At 41.3% G+C, this 20,446-nt stretch overlaps 1 protein-coding gene across 2 annotated transcripts; it reads left to right on the forward strand.

Moving 5' to 3' along the window:
* The first annotated feature begins 1,954 nt into the window (after positions 1-1,954).
* On the forward strand, positions 1,955-20,409 carry IL5RA (interleukin 5 receptor subunit alpha). Of its 2 annotated transcripts, XM_080605919.1 has the most exons (11): positions 1,955-2,023; positions 4,389-4,547; positions 5,883-6,028; positions 6,811-6,949; positions 7,461-7,593; positions 7,669-7,859; positions 8,815-8,960; positions 9,594-9,729; positions 12,062-12,158; positions 17,316-17,397; positions 18,508-20,409. In XM_080605919.1, exons 2-11 carry the CDS (start codon positions 4,466-4,468, stop codon positions 18,598-18,600), a joined length of 1,245 nt encoding a protein of 414 aa, XP_080462045.1. In that variant the 5' UTR covers positions 1,955-2,023; positions 4,389-4,465; the 3' UTR covers positions 18,601-20,409. The 2 variants fall into 2 exon arrangements, with proteins under 2 accessions (XP_080462045.1, XP_080462046.1); XM_080605920.1 differs by lacking the exons at positions 17,316-17,397; positions 18,508-20,409 and adding an exon at positions 15,055-15,191.
* Positions 20,410-20,446: the final 37 nt, after the last annotated feature.

Raw genomic sequence — 20,446 nt, forward strand, 5'->3', positions numbered from 1 at the left:
TCCGGGTTTCTGTCGTTCCTTCTTCACCAGTGCCATTTCACTGCTTGGCCGAGCGCACCTCCCCAGGGCAGGGCAGGGCAGAGCAGCAGCTCTCCTCGCTCCTCTGGCCCTACTCCTGCCCCAGAGGCAGCTCGCGGAGCCTGAGGGATTTGAGGGAGTGGAGCCTGGAGGAGCTCCCCCAAACACTAGTTAAATTGGGAACTTGGTTCACTTTGAAGTTTCAAGCCTGAATAAATCTCTGCCTCAGCAAAGAGTGCTACAGGTTTGTACTTGAAAAGAGACGTTACACAGATCTGTCCAGCCTTTCAAGTACCTAACAGATCAGCACCTCACTGTAGAAATGCGAATGCTTGTGAGCATGAAAGGTTTTTTTCGGAATAACCTATTCCAAAAAACATCTCAGGTTTACAATAACATAGGCCCATGTAAGAAGGTAAAAACATAACCTTTTTTACCCTTTTTTGTGACTACCACTTTTATTGAATATCCTGCCTCACCTTTAGAAATGATCTTTCTGCTGAAACATTGTGCTGTAGGTGTTAGAGCTCTCTACACAAAAATTAGCTGTTTACTCAGGCAGATACAGACGTAGAAAATAGGGTGCCTAACTTAATCTCTGTGCCTCATGGTAGGATTCGATTATGACTTTCATTTCCAGCTGATGTTTGTCTAAAGATGACCAGCGATAGAGTTTCTTTCCTATTCCATTGCCTCCCTAGCCTCAGCATTGAAAATGTTCTCTAATATCTAACCTGAATTTTACCTGTCATCATCTTGTGCTTCTAGTCACAGCCCAATGGTCTTAGAAAACGTGTGAAAGCCTTAACATGAGTTCTAAGATCGCACTTCTGCATATGCCGTCCCTCAACTTGGTTTGAGGAGTTTCCACTCTGGTGGTTCTTAGGCTTTTCCTTCGCTGTGTGCTAACCTCTCATCATTTGCGCCATGTCTTTCTTAAGTGCAATATATGAACTGGACACAGTGCATGTGACTGGAGGCTTTATCAGCGCTGTGCAGGGTGGAGAGATTACTTCCTTGTGTCTTGCAGAGGATGCCAGCTTTCAGCTGGCCCGGGGTACCTTTTTCACAAGTGCACGACGTTGTTTACTCCTGTGCAGTTTATGGCCCGCCAGAACCCCAGGTCCTTTTCGGCAGAAGGGATACCTAACCAGTTAGTAATTGATTATTAATAACTTGTAATTTGCAGTTTGTAGTGCCTAAATGTAGTTAAGAGCTTGTCCATACAGAATTGTGCCCAATTTTCACCAACTTGTTACGAACTTGAATAATTCTTATCCTATCTGCCAAAACACTCTCCTATCCCAGCTTGCCACCTTCACATTTAGTTTGTTTGCAGGCCAGGTTTCTAATGAAAATAAATCATTAGCCTTCTCACCCTTCCTGTAAGTTGGTTACAAACAGCCACACTTTCTGTGGGGTTTTCTCTAGGCCCCATGGATGGTTTCCACTGCTTGTCCTGGTTGGGAGCCTGTGTTATCCAAACCCATGGAGATCACAGCTCTCAGCACGTGTTTAGAAAGCTGGTCTTGCTCTGATATTGGTAACTTCTCAAAATACCACTGGTTTCCACATGGCAGGATCATTGGACAAGATGATGCACAGTCTTCCGACAACATCAGGATTTGATTTTCTAGGGGGAAGAACAACTTGGGATGTTGGCACCGGTCAGTTGGTAGTTGTCTGTAGGTTATTTCTTTGCAGTCTGTGTTTAAACATTCTGGCTCTTGCAAAGTTATTGGAGAATTATCAGATTATGGTATATAACCGTCAATAAATAAAGTAAAACTGTGTGCTAGAACAGAGCCTTCCACCCTGTGGTTAAATCTGTAGTTCCCTTTTTCAATGCATGCTTGTCTAACTTATCATCTGCTATCATTTCTGAAGTACCTATCGCATTTGTACTTAAAAGACAGCAGTTATAAAAGAAACCCACAGGGAGATGACCCAGAGGACGTTTGAACAAACAGAGCAGGCTCTTCACGGAACTTTTGAGACTCCACAGGTAACCTTCTGGGATATGTGTTGTAGATTTTTTTTTTTTTGCCTTGTTGTGCTTTGTTTGAAGACTGAAAAGGTCTCACTTTGAAAAGCCATTTTTGCATTATACTGGGAAATCCATCTGGAATCTGCTTCTGACCAGTTGCCTCTGAGATGGTGGAACATATGTCAGCTAAAAGAAAATCATTACCTTTTAGAGGCTATTTTCTATGGTTTAGATTTATACTGCACTTTAAGAAGGAATAAATTTCCCTTCATGAAGGGAATGTATCTTTTACCTTCTGCTTATTACTTTTTACTGTATATAACCAAAACATAATATAATCAAGGCTTTTATTCATCCTGGGAAGTTATTATATCAATTTTTTTGTGAGGAGCATAATCCTGTTGTACATTTCTTGTTAACTTCTTTACTTAAATTACTTATTTTGATTTTATTTTCAGTAATTTATCACATGAAACACCCAGGTTATCGCATTTTGTGGGATGCTCATTTACTCAGCTCACACAGCTATGGAAATACCTCTTCCAAAAGCTAAAATTCAATGTTAGGCTGATAGCAAGAAAAAGAAAAGTAACATTTTTGAAAATAAGGTAGCGAAAAATAATGTGACAAGAAAAACAAGAATAATTATTAAAATCCAGTCTACATTACAGTAAAATTTTATACCAAATTACAAATTAGCAACTGTTTGGCAGGAAATGTTAGATCTGTGTCTAATAATCCTATGCTTTTAGGCAGCTAAAGTACTTCTGAATCAAAAGTTGATATTTAGGGTCTTTTCAGAAGTACAGGGAAAAGACTGTGCCTAAGAAGAATCAGAATACTTATTCTTTGAGGGCAAAGTAAAAAACGTTTAGGCAACTGAAGGCAATATATGCAAAGCAAGAAGAGTGCTAGCTTTTTAGTTGTGCTAAATGTCAGCGCCGTCCTGAAACCAGTGTACTGAGATTACTGGAGTTAGTAGATGGGAATCCCAGGCAGTTGTAAAACATGAGGCTTTCTAAAGATTTTTTTTTTATTTAAATAATGTACTGAAGTGCTTGCTTTTTTTTAAAAAAAAAAAAAAAGAAAGAAAAAAAGCAAGTACATCCAAAAGTTACAATCCAAAAAGAACAGACTTTTTATGAATGGTAGTGTGATTGAGTCTTAGTGGCATTGCCTAAGCATAAATGTATGGTGTCAATAATAATTACCTGGTTGTGATTCACGTACATTTTGGAATAACCAAAATGTCTTTCAATAACCCAGCTTACATAAAAGCAAACCCTGACTCTCCAGGAATAATCCATTAGAAAACTCCAGAGGTTCAATTAGCCTTGTGCACATTTTGGCTAGCAGAGTACTAGATACATACGGAATATGAATATAGATAATGATTGGACTTGGACATTAAGAAACACACTGTATTGTGGATTATGCATCATTTTAATGAACTAAGCATTCATACACCATTTTTAAAAATAGTTACTGCATAGCAGAAGTACCCCAACTGTGATCAATTGGATTGCTTCCAGACTCTGGGTTATTTATTGGAGGTTCACAGAGAACTGATGGGTTAAAGATGCTTTCTCTGCTCATTACCATCTGAAAATATTATGTTTTCCACACAAGAAATTGCTGTAGATGCCCCAGGGAAGCAGTGTGATTGGGCTGGGAGGGTGTATTTCTCTTCTGTAAGAACATTTTGGAAAGCTGCTGTTCTGTATTTCCATGTTGTTTATATTAGGTTATACATGAATGATAAGACACAGATTTTTTCCCCCCAGTACTTCATGAAACAATCTGTAGGAAGCATAAGAACATGCTGTTTTTAAGCATTAAAAATAGTCGTTCATTTAAATTAGAAACAAACAAAATAGTTTCTCTTACACCCCATAATTAACACTGGAGAATTAGCCTTGAGGTGAGCACTGAGACTGCTTCTTTAGTGAGCTTTATTGAAACAGAAACTGGAAAGTACATTTGAGCAAGTAGCCATTTTATATATAGTGGCAGCTAAAAATATAGATATTTCTGTTCTTGGAGTAAATGGGACTTCACTGAAAGCCAACATACCTGTACCCGACTTGCTCCTCTCTGTGAAGAGATGTGGTAGGGCCATGACTGCTGCTCCAAACACCCACACGTGACAGTGTTGGAAACGATAGCTTTTCAAGGGGGTCTGAGAAAAGCAAAGGGAGCAAATCGAGATGTGGCTATTGGTACTTACGTTAAATTTAGCTGCAACAAGATGCATTTTCCTGCAAGGGAACAAGAAAAGTCTGTGCCTTGCAAGCGGCAGTTTCATCCCTTTGATCACATGGCTATATCTGCCCTGTGCTCCATAGTTTGTGTGCTTAATGCTTGGGCGTGGGTTTGTTTTTAGCTTTCAGCATCTGATGTAAAATGGTGGCAAGCCACGTACACTGATACACAGTCTTTCTCATTGACCATCTAAACATTATGGCCAGCATGATGAGAGTTTGTCTGATCCTCCTTTGGACAATGATCATGGTTCAGCCACACGTACCTCAAGGTAAAGCAGGTAAGGTGTGTTCCTTCCTACCAACGCCGTGCTTCAGCACTGGGGTGACCAAGGCCCCGTGAGGTGTTAGTCAAATGTGCTGTTCTACACGTAAATAAAACAGGCCATGGCATGCCCTGAGGAGAGGCCCACAAATGACCATGCTGTGTTAAGATGCTTCCTGGGATCATTTTACCCCATCTCAGTGAGATTTCTCCCAGCCAGTGCCCGAGGGCTGCTCCCAGAGGCAGTCTGGACTGCCTTTGCTGTGAGAGGGGAGACGTGCGGGGTGTGTAGGTGCAAGCTGTGTGCCACCGGGCCTCCAGGGCAGACAGTGGCTCCTGGCCTGGCTTATTTAACGACGTAAATCTGGGCAGAACAACAGCATTGTTCAGGATAGCAATTTTATTTCGAGGAATAAAACTAGACTTAGCTGCAGAAACTTGACGACGTAAAGCATCATCGGCAGCAGTCCCGGTATACCAAGAACCTTAATACTGATGGTTTTTGTGGACATCTCAAAAAGGAACATTTTAAAGAAAGCAGTTCAAGGCAGTTTGTGTCGCGGTTTTCTGACTCTTTATGAGGCAGTTTTTCTAATGCGAGGCACTTGTTTGAAAATGGAACAAATGGGCATTAAAAGCTGCCTGAGAGATGGCAAATAAGGGAGGATGAGCTCTGAAGAACTCTAGAAATGGAGGGGAGTAGATTGATTATTTCACTGTGTTGCTATTTATATGCTAACATTTTCCCCCAGCATGAGACCTTCATTTCCATAAGAGCTCCAGGAATCCCTCTTGCCCTGTCATTTTAAATGATCATTCCCATCCTTCTATGTTTTCTTCCATTTGTGCTTAATTCCTCTGTTCATCATACTTTTGTTTCTCTCGTGTATGACTTCTTGTGGCTGTCAGCCTTCACTTAGAAAGCCCCCACGTCATGCTGTTCTGCCAGCCTCTGTGGGTGAGAATCGATCACACAGCTGATCACTTCATCGGCCCCATTCGGTATGGATGCCCAGTGCCTAAGTGGCTGTCAGGATCAAGACTGAAAAACCTGAACCTAATTAATAAGCTAAATGTAATATGTCATTGTGATTTACAAGTTGAAACTGTTGTAAAAAGTCATTTTTTAAGCTAAGTCTTAAGTAGACTCTTATTTGATGAAGTTTTGGGTGTTATTTAAAGATACTTTTCAACTGTTAGGAACATTTTGTAAGAAGCTGTTGAGAGAATACAATATTGAAATAAAATTTGTTATGGTTTTCTTGCATTACCCTTTAATTATAAATAGCTATTGGTCTAAACAATGCACTGGATTATTGCATTGTGAATATTTTTGTTTTCTTCCTTACAGTTCAGGTTTTCCCACCTGTTAACTTTACCCTTACGGTCTCTGCATTAGCACGAGTACTTCTACGCTGGAAGCCAAACCCTAATCAAGAACAAAAAAACTACACTATTAGATACGATGTGAAAATCTTAGCTCCTGTGTCTGAAGAGGTAAAATTAAGTCCAGCATCCTAAAAAGTCTGAATTCCTGTTATGGCACCAAATCAGGGTGCAGAAGGTGTGACACGTCTCTTGAACGATTGACAAATTGAGTCACTTACTCTCTTCCACCATAAACAAGTACTTTGAGCACCGGGTAGATTCCCTTTCGTCTATGCTTATGGGTACAGTTCTGCTGGGACAAGGGTTAGGAATTGCCTGGGGAATTGGCAGTTTCTGCAGCATTCATCTTGGAGGGGAAGTTGTAGACTGGGTTTATGTGATACTGCTCCCCATTCCAGTCAGCTTATTTAATTCAGATTAATGCTAGGTTATCATTAAAATGTTAGACTGTGTTTTGTCACAGCTATGCATTATAGGCAAATTTTGGTAAGATAAAGGTCCTGTTGTCTTGACTGAGAAACCTTAAACACTTGTGTGGATTATTTGTGCTGTCTAGCTTTATACATTTAATATAACCAGCTCAGCTACCTAGCTGGTTTGCCTCTGCTCCTGACACTCGATGGCTGGTTTGCTCCTGTGGGCTATTTAAAGCAGCTAATTCAAGGTTTTTTACTGTGAGTCACCATCTATGCGACTCCTGCTGTGGAAGCACAGGATAGCCATAGCCAAGCTAGGTGATGAGCAGGTATGCACTGCCTTCAAGGTTTCAAGTAAGCATATAGTGAGGCACTCGCTAAAGGCCCACATTTTGTAGAAGATCACTCTTCGCAGGTCCCTTAATTCAGCTCCCATCATGTGTTGCTTTATTATTATTATTGTTATTTTTAAAGTATGATACAAAGAAGACTTACAGTTTCCAAACAGCTGCACTTCACAATGGTTTCTCTGCACACGTTCGGACTTTGCTTTTCCATAATGGTGTTCAGATGACAAGTGACTGGGTGACAGCAGAACTCCAGCCTCCACCAGGTAAGAAGAAATGCGAGGGAGGTCTGAAGTTTGTGTTCTGTACTCGTCTGTGGACTAGACATCAAAAGGTGACAGGTTTAATACTAAATGGCATTTTCCCCTATACCTGCTATGTTGGTCTTACAAAACTATTTAGTCCAGGCCTTTCTCTACAGCTGTGAAGCCTGGAATATAATCTGGATAACCCATACAAAAAAGTTTCTAAAAATTCCTTGCTAAGGCAAAGATAACCTACTTGCATACACTTTATGATAATAAAAGATGATATCGCCTTGAATCATGAGGTGTATGTGAAATACGTAATGCTGTGTGGTAGAGCTTTACTTACAGTGGTTAGGAATATTCATCCGTCCATTACTAATAGAATTGTGTGATATATAAAACACAAAGAAAATATACAACATAGGTAAAATGTACCAAAGACTTTAATCAGTGTCTTAGAAACACGAATTTCTTACAACTCCTGTAATGATTTTTCTTCTTTCTATTCTATAATTTTGTGATTCTGTAGGTGCTGCAAATACAGCTGTCACTAATTTGTCCTGTGCTACTCATTTCACCATTTTTAGTACTGTTTCTCTCCACTGCACTTGGCTTCCTGGCAAAGGGGCACCAGAAGATACCAAGTACTTTCTATTTTACAGGTTGGTGTCTTCTCCCAATTTGCTCGGTAACAAATTTCTTTAAGAGCATCATTTATCACAAATGTTTTAATTTAGGTATGAGACCTGCACTGAAGAATGTCAAGATTATATCAAAGACAAGTGGAACAGGAATATAGAGTGCAGATTTTCAGTGACTCATATTACTCCTGATGAGATTGATAAACTCATTGTAATACATATTAATGGGTCTAGCAAGTATGCTGCAATCAGACCTTTTCAGCAGTTATTTAACCAAAATGCCATAGGTGAGTAGAAATACATTAAAAAAAAAAAAGTAAATGTCTAGCAGGATTGTCAAAAGATTTGTAAATTAATATTAGTGAACTGAATTGTCCTCGATGCAGGTGAAAGCATGTGCTGCTTTTGCATGGATGTCAAAGAAATTGGAAGGGATGATGAGACAGAAACTGATGGCTTCAACTAACTGATTTTAATAATTTAAGTTATAGAATGACAAAAACAGAAAGAAAAACTAGAGAGTTAATATTTTATAGCCTAAGGTTTATTTAAATATACATTTTCTAGTGAGTTAATTAATACACCTTCAAGTAGTTTTTGCTACCTTTTGTTTTACATCTGTTCTTTAAAAGGAACACAACACTCAGGATAACCATGCCTTAAAGAATGTCATTAGACTATAGAATAAAAGGTGTTACTAGCCATGACTGTCTATCACTCTCTCCAACCCAAAGAATTTATTTTCCTTCATCATTAGTTCCATGCCTTTCACTTTTTTTGTAAACATGTAACATTTCCTTTTCTCATAGCTTTACTAACATAAAACTTTTGACATAATTTCTTCTTAGAAACCAGCCCCACAATAGCTGCTGATCCATCTTTGATTTTTTTCCCATTTTTCAGTAACTTGCTGCATTTTCTTTTTATTTTTAATAAAAAGATTTTTTTTCTAAACAGTCTATCATTAATTTAATGCTTTTGTGAAAAATAATTTAATAAATACCTCCCCCCCTCAATAATCTACTTTCTGAAAGCTTTTAACTGGATTTTTTTAAACTGTTTTCCCTTAATTATTTTTTTGCAATATAGTTATTCCTCCCAAATTCTTATTTTTTTGCCCAAAATGTGAAATAAATTCAAGGATTATAGGTCCTACTTGGAAACTATCAAGTTCTAAACTGCTACAATTGTTAGTATTTTAGCTTTGCTCTATAAATAACCGGTATGATTTTCTTTTTGTAGAAAAAGTGAATGTTCCCAGAAATGTCACTGTATTCTTACAGCAAAATGATCTCTTGGCCACATGGGAGAAGCCAATTTCTCCTTTTTCTAAAGGGTGTTTTGAATATGAATTTTACCTCATCAACTTGAAGTCAGGTAACAAGCAGGTAATTGCTTCTCTGGTGCCCAAGTATTACGTCATGTTCCCTCCTCTGAGCTGAGTGTCCTCTGTAGCTAGAAGTTGCCTTTATGCAGCCTGGGAGAAAAGCCTCGTATTCATGGATATGGTACAAATTTAAAATATTTTAAAATAAAACCTGCATCAGTGCATTTTTTGAAACTATGGATTATTGGTGAAACTCGTGTCCCATTTGTGACTTTGGTTCAACAAAGCCAAAGTCTCCTCAGTTTGCACATTTTAATTCTTTTTTTGGACATCATTTATGTCTGCAACAAACTACTTCCAAGACAGCTTGGAAAACAGAAGAACAAAAAAGAAAGTTTTATTGCATCTAGCTTTAACAGGATGAAGGTGGAAAATTCTGAAACTCCAACATGAAGTGTCTTAAGGAAGAACCCAAAATGAAGCATCTTTCAAAAACTTTGCCCTAAAACATAGGTGTATTAGGAGAGAAATTACACTTATAAATAGAGTTCTTTCTTCAAAAGCAAGGCCTGATGTTCACTCTTAGTCTAGTAAAGAATTTTTTAAAAAATAAAAAGATGAAAAAGATTTTTTGTTTGCCTGAGTTGCCCAGCCGTAAGTAATCTGTAACAGTATGATACTGTTTTTCTAACAGACATTGAAAATATACTCAAATGATGTCAGATTATGGATTGATGTTACCTGCAAGTATTCCATACAAATAAGAGCTAACCATCATCTATGTTGTAGAAGAGGATTTTGGAGTGACTGGAGTGAAATTCTTTATGTTGGTAAGAATGACATGCCCTTGTCTTGTAAGAAAATAATACATTGTAGTAATTAATACATTAGAAATAATAAAAAAAAATCCCCCCAACTTTTGGACATATAAATTTGTTTTTAAACAGTTTGTTGTTTTTATATGCTTACGTTTTCAGAGTCTACTTTAAACTAGCTTAAGGCCTAAGTTCTAGCTAAGGCCTTTTAATGGCATTACTTTAGTTTTCACATGTATTTCCCTGACATGCACCGTGATACTCACGCTGGAAGTTAATGTGAGTGGTCATATCAATTACTACTTTAATGAAACTATCTTAAAAAACAAAACAAAACAAAACAAACAAAAAACAAATCAAACAAAAAAAACAGTATGGCTATAGCATCTTTGGAAGATGATAATTCGCCCCACTCTGTTCTGTATTTTCTGCTTGCTGAACATGTTCTTTCTTTTTTTTTTTTTTTCTGGAAATAGCAGTTTTCTTATCATGGCACGTTATCGACTGTTTGTTCATAGACATCCTGCTTTGCTGTTATCTTTTGAGTTTCTTCACTTCCTGGTTTTCACAAAAGAAAAAAAAAAAAAAGTAGGCTCTTACTCTCTCCTGTTTACTGTACTTTTCCCTGTAGCAGCAGCCCTCTGGCTTTGCTAAAAATTGAAATACGATTCTGCTTCCTTTCCTTGAGCTGTGGTGATCAAACCAGATTCAATGCAGCCATATGCTGCCAAAAAGAGCATTGTGAAAGTAGATCTTGATACCACCTGTCTCTGAGAGGTTGGTTGGAAGCACTACAGTCAGACAAAGCTAGATACAGAAATCATTAATGCAGCTGAGTAGGCCGCCCGTCTTTATTAACTATGCATGACATCAAATCTGTGAGATGGCAGGTACCTGTGAATAGCCACTGCCAGGACTCACAGTTTAAAAGAAAATCTATAGGTCAAGTTTGGGGCAGAGAAATACCTCGCAGCACATTTGTGCTGTTCTGCTTCTGCTTTCCCAGCAAAGCTGAAGCATTTGAGGGCACCTCTACAGCAGCTGAAGTGCTTTTGGAGCCATCTCTGTTGTGCAGTGTGATGATAACTGGAGAACCTGGGAACATCATTACAGACTCCTCCACTAATGCTCAGCAAATATCAAATATGAGAAATCCACTGGGATGATAAAAAAAAGACGAAAAGAAAGTTAGTCTTCTGTTAAAAAATGACTAAAGTCTCAAACATATCCAGGATGGGCCTTAACACAGGCTTAGGCTGGGGATAACCCAGCTGGGCTGACAGTTACACCTCAAATCTTACTTTCTTGAAAGAAAATTAGCCGTCCTACTGTGCTTGTTGTTGAAAGGCTGACTGTGCACCACTGCCACGGTGGTACAAAGGCCCAGGATGGATCCACGCAGGCATGCTCATGGCATCAGCCTGGTTGTGGGGCCTGCTGTGCTGCTGCAGCCTCTGGTGGAGATGGCAGGCTCAGCTCCCTGTTTCTCAGAAAGAAATCAGGCCAAAATTGAATATTGTTTTGTCTGCAGCACCAATAAACAGATCAGGCCTGCTGCTGGCCGATTCATGTCCTTTCAATTACCTGGTAATGGCAGTGCTGACATCTTGATGCATAGGACAGGTAGTTATCGGAAGCACACACGGACTCAGCAACCTTTTGAAAATGCAGTTCAATGTAAATGCTTTTGTTATATGGCATAATATGGCACAAACTAATGGTCGTGGTCACTAAGCATGCCTTTTTAAAATGGAAACGTTGACCTTGATAGAAATACCTGTCTGCTCCCAGGCAGAGGCAGTAGAGAAATTCTCCCTGAGGAAATGCAGCAGCAACAGCTTACAAGAAAAATTGGGCGTTTCAACATCTTTTTTACAGGAAAGCTAACAAAGTCAGAGAAGTGTAGTTGCTGGCTAGAGAGGATTAACAGAAATGAAGAAGAGTTTAATGGAGAACAAACAGGTTGTGCCTGAGGTTATAAGCAAGCGGTGCCTCTGCTGGGTACCAGCCATGCGAATACTGCACGGCGTGGTGCATCCCGGGGTGTGGCGTAATGCAGCCTGGCATCCTGGTGGTACTGGCAGAGCAGGCACTTCACGCTTCTCGGCTTGGTGGCAATAAAATGAAAGAAATTTATTGATGAAATCAAAAAGTCAGATTCATGGCAACTGTTCTTGAAGCTCTACACTTCATTTTTAAATAGAGGTAGCAGGTCTTCATAGTTTGTGTGTTAAACTGTGATCTGAATATAAAACGGCTGATGAAACCTTTTGTAAAAGTGTGCTTAAAAATAACCTGTGATAAAGTGTATATTTTTTATATATATATATTTTTTCTTGAAACTCAGGAGAAAACAAACAGGAGAATTTCATAGCCTGGATTCTGGCTGTGCTCTGTGTGTCCATGTGCGCTACAATCGTGCTTGTTGGTATAATATGCAAAATGTAAGTATCAATATCTTCTTTGTAATTACAGCGTAACTAAATACTAGGTGTTGAACAGGTGTGGGGTGACATTAAAAACTTTGCTTAATTTTCAGGAGGGGCACCAAGTTCAGTATTCAAGCATAATTATGCAAAGCAAAAGTACCGAATCCTCATTACATTACATTACAGTACATTCTCATTAATTATCTATAGTAACATTCAGCAAAATTGGTGAGGTAAGAGGGTTGTTCAATTTAATTTTAAGCATATATATATATATATATATATATATATATATATACTGAGTGAGGAGAATTTCTTAAAAACCTATTTGTCCACATCTCATTTCCTCACTTAAATGGATATTGTTGGGTCAACGATTTCCACAGTAGGATTCTGTCTTTAACCATGGTGAAACCGCTGAGAGCATCTTTCATGGCTAAAATGTACAGTCCAGTATTTTCTCAGTCATGTCTACATCAGCCTGTACAACTACACTCAATACTGGGCCCCAGGCATGTGGTCTGAATTACAGGTGACATCAAGGAGTGTGGTAGATGCTCTGAAGACGTAGAAATTCTGGTCCTTTGAGCTTGCTGCTCCTCCTTACCCCTTATCAGGAGGAAGTGTATTGAACTATTGCTTGTTATGAGTATTTTAAAATATTTGTTTAGTTTATTTTTAAATACTACAGAGGCTATGGATGCCAAAACAGATGCCGTATAGCCCAGCTTCCCAAAATGTGCTGTAAAGAAACCCAGCTACATTGGCTTTCTGTGGTAGTGACTGATCAGGTCATAAGTGATGAATTACAGAATCAATGTAATTACAAGCTTCTTCCCTGAAAAATGGAGCAAGCAGCAATTATCAGGTCCACAATAAACACAGCTCCCAGTAACTTAGGTGTTGTCCTCAACTCTGCTACTTTTTTTTTTAAATTAATTTCTTTAGTGCCTTTTAAATTATTGGTTATACTGATAGGTCCATGACTGTTTTCCTTTCCCTAGCATGTTTCCTTTATCAAATAAAGGTCTTCTCTCCAGGAATGTTATATTAAAATAAATGTTAACTCCCCAAAGCATCTGATATCCATAATAACCTGTTCTTAAGTTAATTTAGTTAGCCTAGCAGGTCTCAACAAGTAAATGTCTTTGGAAAAAGAAAGATTAACTATACAGAGAGTTTATTCATATTGCATTTCATATGCACATGTTCTTAAGCAGCCTTGGTATGTTGGTGGATATCTCCAAACCGCCCTTGCTCACATCACAGATACCTGTATGGATTGATCCTTCTGTATAGCTGTAGGTCCTCCACTGCTCTGGCACCATTTTGATCAGCTCTCTCATCTCTGTTTGGGATAGCTACGAACATCTTTGTCCAATACCAGTTAGTAGCACTCATAATGCTCCTTGTTGTCCCATGGAGTTCAGCAACTATTTGGATATTATGCAAATACCCTCAAAAAGAGATAGAGAAAGAAATAGGTATAGACTTATACTCAAGGACTGGCTTGAAGATGCTGTACTAATGCATTTTATGAACTGTATTACACTGGGCAAATTTAAGCTAGCATTTCCAGGTTCAGATGTTTGCCGCTGCACTGGTAGCTTCTAGGATTTTCTCTCTGTCTGACTGGTGTATAATTCCCTAGCACCCAAAGGCTCATTACATAGCATCTTTGCCAAAGTGATTAAAGTTTTATCTGCCTGCTGTACTGAGTTTCATGGTTTTGCTATCTTTCTTCCATCCTTCCCTGGCAGTTTCCTGCTCAGTACCTTGTCACTTCTCTACTCCATTGTCCCTTTCTCTAGTCCTCCAGCCCACCCTGGGAGGAGGTAGGAAGTGCGAAAAGATGAAGTGCAGGGCTTAGCCTGCACGTTTATTGAATGTGCAGATAGTAAAAGTAGAACAGGTTCACTAGATCACAATTTCATTAATACCCTCTTTCATTTTTACTGCTGTTGAAAATTCATGAAGAGTACCACGCAATTCAAGCCACAGAATCATTTCAAATTTCATGCAATTTGAAGGCATTATAAGGAATTTCATTACACCAAAGACTTCTATAAATTTTTCTATATAATTCCTGGTGACTACAGTCATCAGAAATAAAGACCACTGCTTGGGGAAAAAATATCCCAAGGCAAGATAGCCCTCTGGGACTGCTTGGATAGTTACTTGCAGTAGCTGATGGAGATATTGTCTTGATAAAAAGTACAATCGAATGTTTCCCTAGTTTGCCCTCTGTCTTCATTAATGAGCATCTTCTGTACCTCCTTAGGCTGTGCCTCAGAATACCACTTTCTCCTGGAGGTGAGCCCACAGGAGGATGTAGTTAACAACTTGCTCCCAGCTGCTCTCCACTTAACTGAAATCAGGCCAGTGAGCAGACCTCTGTGCCCTGCAATCAGAGCGGTCATCCTGCCCTCCCCCAGGTTCCCCTCCCTCCTCTGCACGCCACACCAGTCCCTGACCAGCAGTCACCAGCTACCTGCTACAGGGAAGTCCTTTGGAAAATGTCACAGGGAATCTCAGGGGAGGCAAGACACTAGAAAAGGCACTCCAACATACTGTGAAAACAAATGTTTTATCAGCCTTATTGTAGAGGTTGGAAGAGGGAAAAAAGAGCATGTTCTCTTACTTATCTCTCTTTGTTTATCTTAGGCCTTTTAATGCCACAGTCCATGGGAAAGTGGCAAATTTCAGAAAGAGAGACAGCACAGTAGCTAGAGTGAAAAAGCTGAAACACCGAGTTAAGCCACAAGGGTCTTGTAGAGTGTTTCCAAAGCCTGAAGGTGCAAATAATGCTGATGGAAAGGGCTGTGATCTTTGCCTCGGATAGAGGCAAACACAGATGTTGGGAAAACTTTCTTTGACAAAATATTTTAATCACTTAACTCCGACTTTTCAGTGTCCTGCCAAAAAAGACCAGGACCATACTGAGAGCATCACTGTAACCACCCCACCACCGCCTCACTGCAGACTCTTGCACCTGAGGGGCATGCAACCACCACGAACCCGTGTGCTTCTGCCTCATTTCTGCTGGGTGTTTGTGCACCCCTCCTTAAGTGTTTCCACTCCAGAAGTGACATGTAACTTATGCTTTTTGCTGACTCAATAAATAATTTTGGTATGGCTCCATCAAAATCTTTCATTGATAAACGGCACAACTAGGACTGCGTCCCTGTTAGGAGTTGGGGGGAAGAGGTAGAGGACAGACCAGGCCCTTGTTTTGCCCCCAGAAGTGCCAGACCTGCTGCACACCTCGCTACCAAGGGCCCTTTCAGATCTGCCCCATAGTAAATCATCCTGTTTCTGTTGAGCATAATTAATTATTTAGATTACATTAGATAAATGTCCTTATCTAATCTTTGTCCTCATCTAATCTAATGTAATGTCCCAGTGTAAACCTGGTTTCAGAAAGCAAAATGATCCTTTGTCATGTCACAAGGCAACTGAACATGCACAGCTATAGCAAACTGGTTTATTGGCTTTCTCCACACAAAACCTTCCCATGGTTAAGAAGAGAGGCCTTTATTTTGACCCTGGACTAGCTGGTCTTGTTGGAGTTTGAAGCTGAACCCAGGGTCTGTCTGGAATTGGTAACCAGGACACAAGGGAAATCATGAGGCCTCTGGGGCCTGGCACCTGGAAGGCTGGGGAACTGCGATGGAGTGAGGAGCCATGAAGATGGAGTACCTACACACTGCTTTTCCTCCCCATAGTCCTGATTCTGTCTTCACACCTCCTTCACAGACCCTGGTCCATGTGCAGCAATGGGGAGACGTCCCATAGTTTGCTTGGTCAGGTCTTCTGTTGTGCCGGCAGTGGTACGTCCCTTCCCTTCACCTAATAATTAGTTATGCAGCAATGGCTCTTTCAAGGCAGCGGCAGCTCAGCCAGGGAGGTTTAGCTCCAAACTGATAGTCAGAAAATACTTTGAAGAAACTCTTTCAGGGGAGGGCGTGGGAGAGAGATGAGGATTTTTTTTTCTACCTCAGAATGAAAGCTATGGAAAAGAGTAAGTGAGCAGCAGGAATTTATTTTAGACTCCCTGCTGAGGAGGAATAACAGGATAAAAGAGAACTTGACAGAAATCAGAAAGCTTTCAAAAGAATAGTCATAATAACATAAGCGCTCGGCTAACCAGACACCAGGCAGAATTGTCACCAAGTGACACGGGCAGGAGCAGGCCTGCCCTCGGTCCCAGCGGCGAGGAGGCAGGAGGGCTGCTGCCAGGCCTCCACACCTGGGCCACGTCTCTGCTTCATGGACATCAAAGCATCTCTGCACACTAATTCTGGGCTAAATCCTCTAATCTCCAGTCAGGCCATGTTCCCATTAAAACCTGACCCTGCTTGGACCTCACGCTATCCAGAGGCAGAGACAGTGAAAGCATTTTAGTGACTGAAATGCAAACTCTACGCTGGGATATGTCAAAGACAAGAAAACGTTTGCTCGGCAGCACTTGCTATCACAAAAGTACCTATGCCTAAACGCTTCAGCCAGGCTAAAGAGCGTCAGGCAGAACAGGAGTGTCTCAAAGGGTGCTAGCAGGATGAGCTATTACCCCACTAAGTGGAACCGTTTACTTGTCAGCCCTCGCTGGCCCACTCCTTGCCTCCTCCGTGCTCCCTCGGCACACAATTATTTGCACTTGCTCTCCTACCATGACGCAGAGGCAGATTATGTCCAGAAACCATGATCTGAGCAAGAGGCAGCCTGTCCTGAATGTCCAAACAAGGTACATGACAGTGCAGCCCTTGGGAAGCAGGCGTGTGTGAGCAGACAGATGAGCACAATTAGTTTCTCTCCAAGTCGGGGCCGTTACTGCCCCGCTGGATGGGGCAGCACCTGGTTCTCTGCTACAGCTGCAGGGGGAGGCTGTTGGGGCCCCTCCTTTTTGTCATCCACATGTCCCCAGGGTCCAGAAGTGTCCTGTCAGGACGTGAACAGCTGCCACATCCTTGGGGTCTGCACTAGTGGACGATTACCCACTGCTCTGAGCCCTTTGAACCCAGTGCCGCTGCCTCCAGCTGCGGATGCGGGAGGAGAGCAGGAAGGCTCACGGGGTGAGAGCTGGCCTCTCGCGGAGAAATGCGCTGCTCGTCAGATGCTTCATCCATCAGAAAGAGCAGTCCTTTCACAGCCCTCCGCCACTGTTTTTGACAGGAAATTTGTATGGAGTAAACTGTTTCCGCCAATTCCGACACCCAGCAACAAGTTCAGAGATCCCTTTCCAAATGAGTATGAGGTAAAGTAGCATTTTTATTTATTTATTTTTTAATGATTGAAGGAACACTTGTGTTTGTGTGCTGCTCTCTCCCTGTAGGACTATCAGCACAGTTTGTTACTGCTGAGTTAAAGCCTTTTGACCTCTTAGAATTTCTAATGTCAGCATCGAATGTGGGCCCCGTTGCCAAATGTGTTGTGCAAAACTTGCCAAATGGGAAATTGGTGGGTGCAGCTAGTGTAACACCATGCAGTGCCTTACCTATGGGCGTCCCATGGAGTTAGCCCTCACATTTAGCCATTTGGGAGGCTGTGTGGGTGGTTACAAGTGCTGGGGTCAGAGCTCACCTGGCTTTGGGACCACCTCCTCTGCCAGGGGGCCAGAGCGCCGCAGATCCCAGTCTGCAGTAGGCCTTGATTTGACCTTGTTTGTAGGCCGAGTGTTTTTGGGAGGGTAAAAAACATGAAAATAACCCCAAAGGGGAAAGGCCTATTCCAGTGCACTGGGCTGGGGAAGGATTAAGGGCTGCTGTCTGGTTTCTGTCATGCAGGGCATTTCAGCCACAGGGTGCCGTACCTGTGGCGCTGCCTTCTGCACAGAAAGCCGCTGGAGCTGCTCCTTGCAGGAGCCCGGCCAGGCAGAGCCCTGCCTTGGCAGGGACTGCAGCTTGTTTCCTGGAGAGCTGATTTATTCTGTGAAATCTAACAGTGAGAAATGCTTGGGTCCTACTGCTAAGCTAGTTTTAAGCCTTATTATGTTTGCTGTCACTTCCTGGTAAATACATTTGCCTTGCAGATAAGATAAAACTCCTCATTGTCTGCTCAAGGGGAGTGCTGCTCGGTAACTTGATTTTAATTTGTCCCCTCAGAATACTGGTTTGATTTTTTTGGTATGGTTATTATTCCATGGTCTGGTCAAGGAAACAGGCTTAAAAGATTATAGTATAATGTTTGTTTTTAATTAAAGTCATTGCTGTAAAATAATATGACTAAGGGTATCACACGTAAGAACATGAAAAATAGCAAATACCAACACTGCAGCTAAAAAATGTGAGCTCTCTTAACTAGCGGAGTCAGTTGATAACTTCTGCTTACCTGCAGCTTGTCAGCTAAATCTCCGCTTGCTTTCCAGAGGGCGCGCACCTGCACCAGCGAGACAGAGACGGAGCTCGGCAGCTTCGACGAAGATCTCTCCTGCAGTGCCCTGGACGACTTTGTCTTCTGAGGCAGTGCAGCCTCGCGCAGCAGGGCCATGCCACATCCTGGGGCACCCTACGTGGGGATGACCCCCACAGAAAGTCATGGTGTAAGCAGGGTGTAAGCGCACGGAACTAGTGCCGTGGTTCTTGCATGAAAAAAAAATCCTGGAAAAGAGCTGGTGGCTTTTTTTGGTAGGCAGCTTAGTCTTTTGGATTTTTTTTTTTTAAATACTTCTGACAACTTAAGCATGTAAAATGCAAATTGGGATTTTTGTGTAGCAGTAAGGTACATGGTACCGGTGCAGGCAGTAAGGTACATGGCTGGGCAACTGGCAACTGTTCTGGGAAATAGCCATGAAACCCTGCAGAAAACTGACAGGCAGCTCCCTGAAAAAGAAAAAAAAAAAAAAAAAAAGAAAGAAAAAAAAAGGGCACATACTGATAAATTTCCTCAATTGCATGTAGAAAACACAGCCTGGGAATGCAGAGTTCTCAATTATACGTAATTACAGAAAGTTGCTATGGAACTCCTGGTGGTTTTAACAGGGCTTTCTGAGACAGAAGGAGCTGGACGACTCCTTTGTTTGTAATTTTAAAAATCCAATCCCAGTATTGCAACCTGTTTTTCTTACCTATCTGTTGTTCCATCTTAAAGGAACCGAGTCTGGAACATTGTGGGTTTCTGTTTGTGCTTTGTATACTTCTGTTGTGTAATCCACTAAGCAAGTTAACAAATAAACCTCCTGCCTGAAACCGCTTGCCCCGCGCTGGCTTTGAACTCATCCGCTGCTGACCGCGATGCTCTGCTCCTCTTGCAGAGTCCCTTCGGCTGCCCAAGAAGCCTCCTACCCACTGAGCTGCGCAGAGGTGGGGTTAAGCACATTAACAAAGAATAAAAAGAAAAAAAGAGAAAAAGAATTGACCTAGCAAGTAAATTGTTTGGAAAGTGCCTAAACATAATGGAGTTCCCAGGTGCTACAAACTAAAAGTAATTATAATAAATGAGCCAGTTCTCATCTGGGTGAAATAGCATGGCTCCATCAAAATTAATGTAGCTCATTAATATAACAATGTTTGTGCCTCAAATGCCTCTGCTGTGTGTGATTTTAATGGATTTGAGGTGCCCAACTTTAACAGTCTGAAAATCAGAATTTCATTAGTAAAATCCTAAAAACAAGTCGAAAGAGAATTCATTTACTATAGTATATTTCATTTATGCCATGCCTTCAAGTACCCTAATAAATAAAATTTCTAAATATAACTTCATTCCCAGTAATGGAAAGATTCTGCAGAGATTAATGCAATACATTTAAGTGCATTTTTCACTTGAGCTGTACATTTGGTAATTTGAAAGTGCGTGTGTGAATGCTCTGTGCTTCCCAGTGAAAGCTCCGCAGCCCCGGGCACTCCAGGCACCAGGGGCTTGGACGGGTACCTGGCTTTCTGCTTAGAGCCCCAGAAGTGAAAAACGAGCTTTCAATTTTCTGTGTTACTGGTAAGGATGCAAATCACAAGAAAGCCACACAAACAATTGCAATGAGGTGGTGATGATGAGGCCAGCAGCCTGTTGGTTTTGGTGCCCAGATTTCTGTTTTTTTTTTTTTCCCATGAAGCAGCACTGGGAGCCTGTAAGCGCTCGGTTGGTGCCTCCACCCTCACTCGGAAGCAGGGCTTTTCTCCATGACAGTCCATCCTGCTGGCTGGCAGCCCTGGGTGTTGATGAAACACTCGGCCAAGCGGCAAGGCTGAGTGTCGCGTGGCCCAGCACCCTCAGCGCAGCCCCCAGGCAGTCACCAGAGTGACTCCGATCACAGGGCTTCTCTGTGCTGCCACACCTAAAAATCAGAACTAGAATTGCAAAAAGTTGCAAAA

Source organism: Anser brachyrhynchus (genome assembly GCF_964034855.1).
Source record: "Anser brachyrhynchus genome assembly, chromosome: 10".
NCBI classification, from domain to species: Eukaryota; Metazoa; Chordata; class Aves; order Anseriformes; family Anatidae; genus Anser; species Anser brachyrhynchus.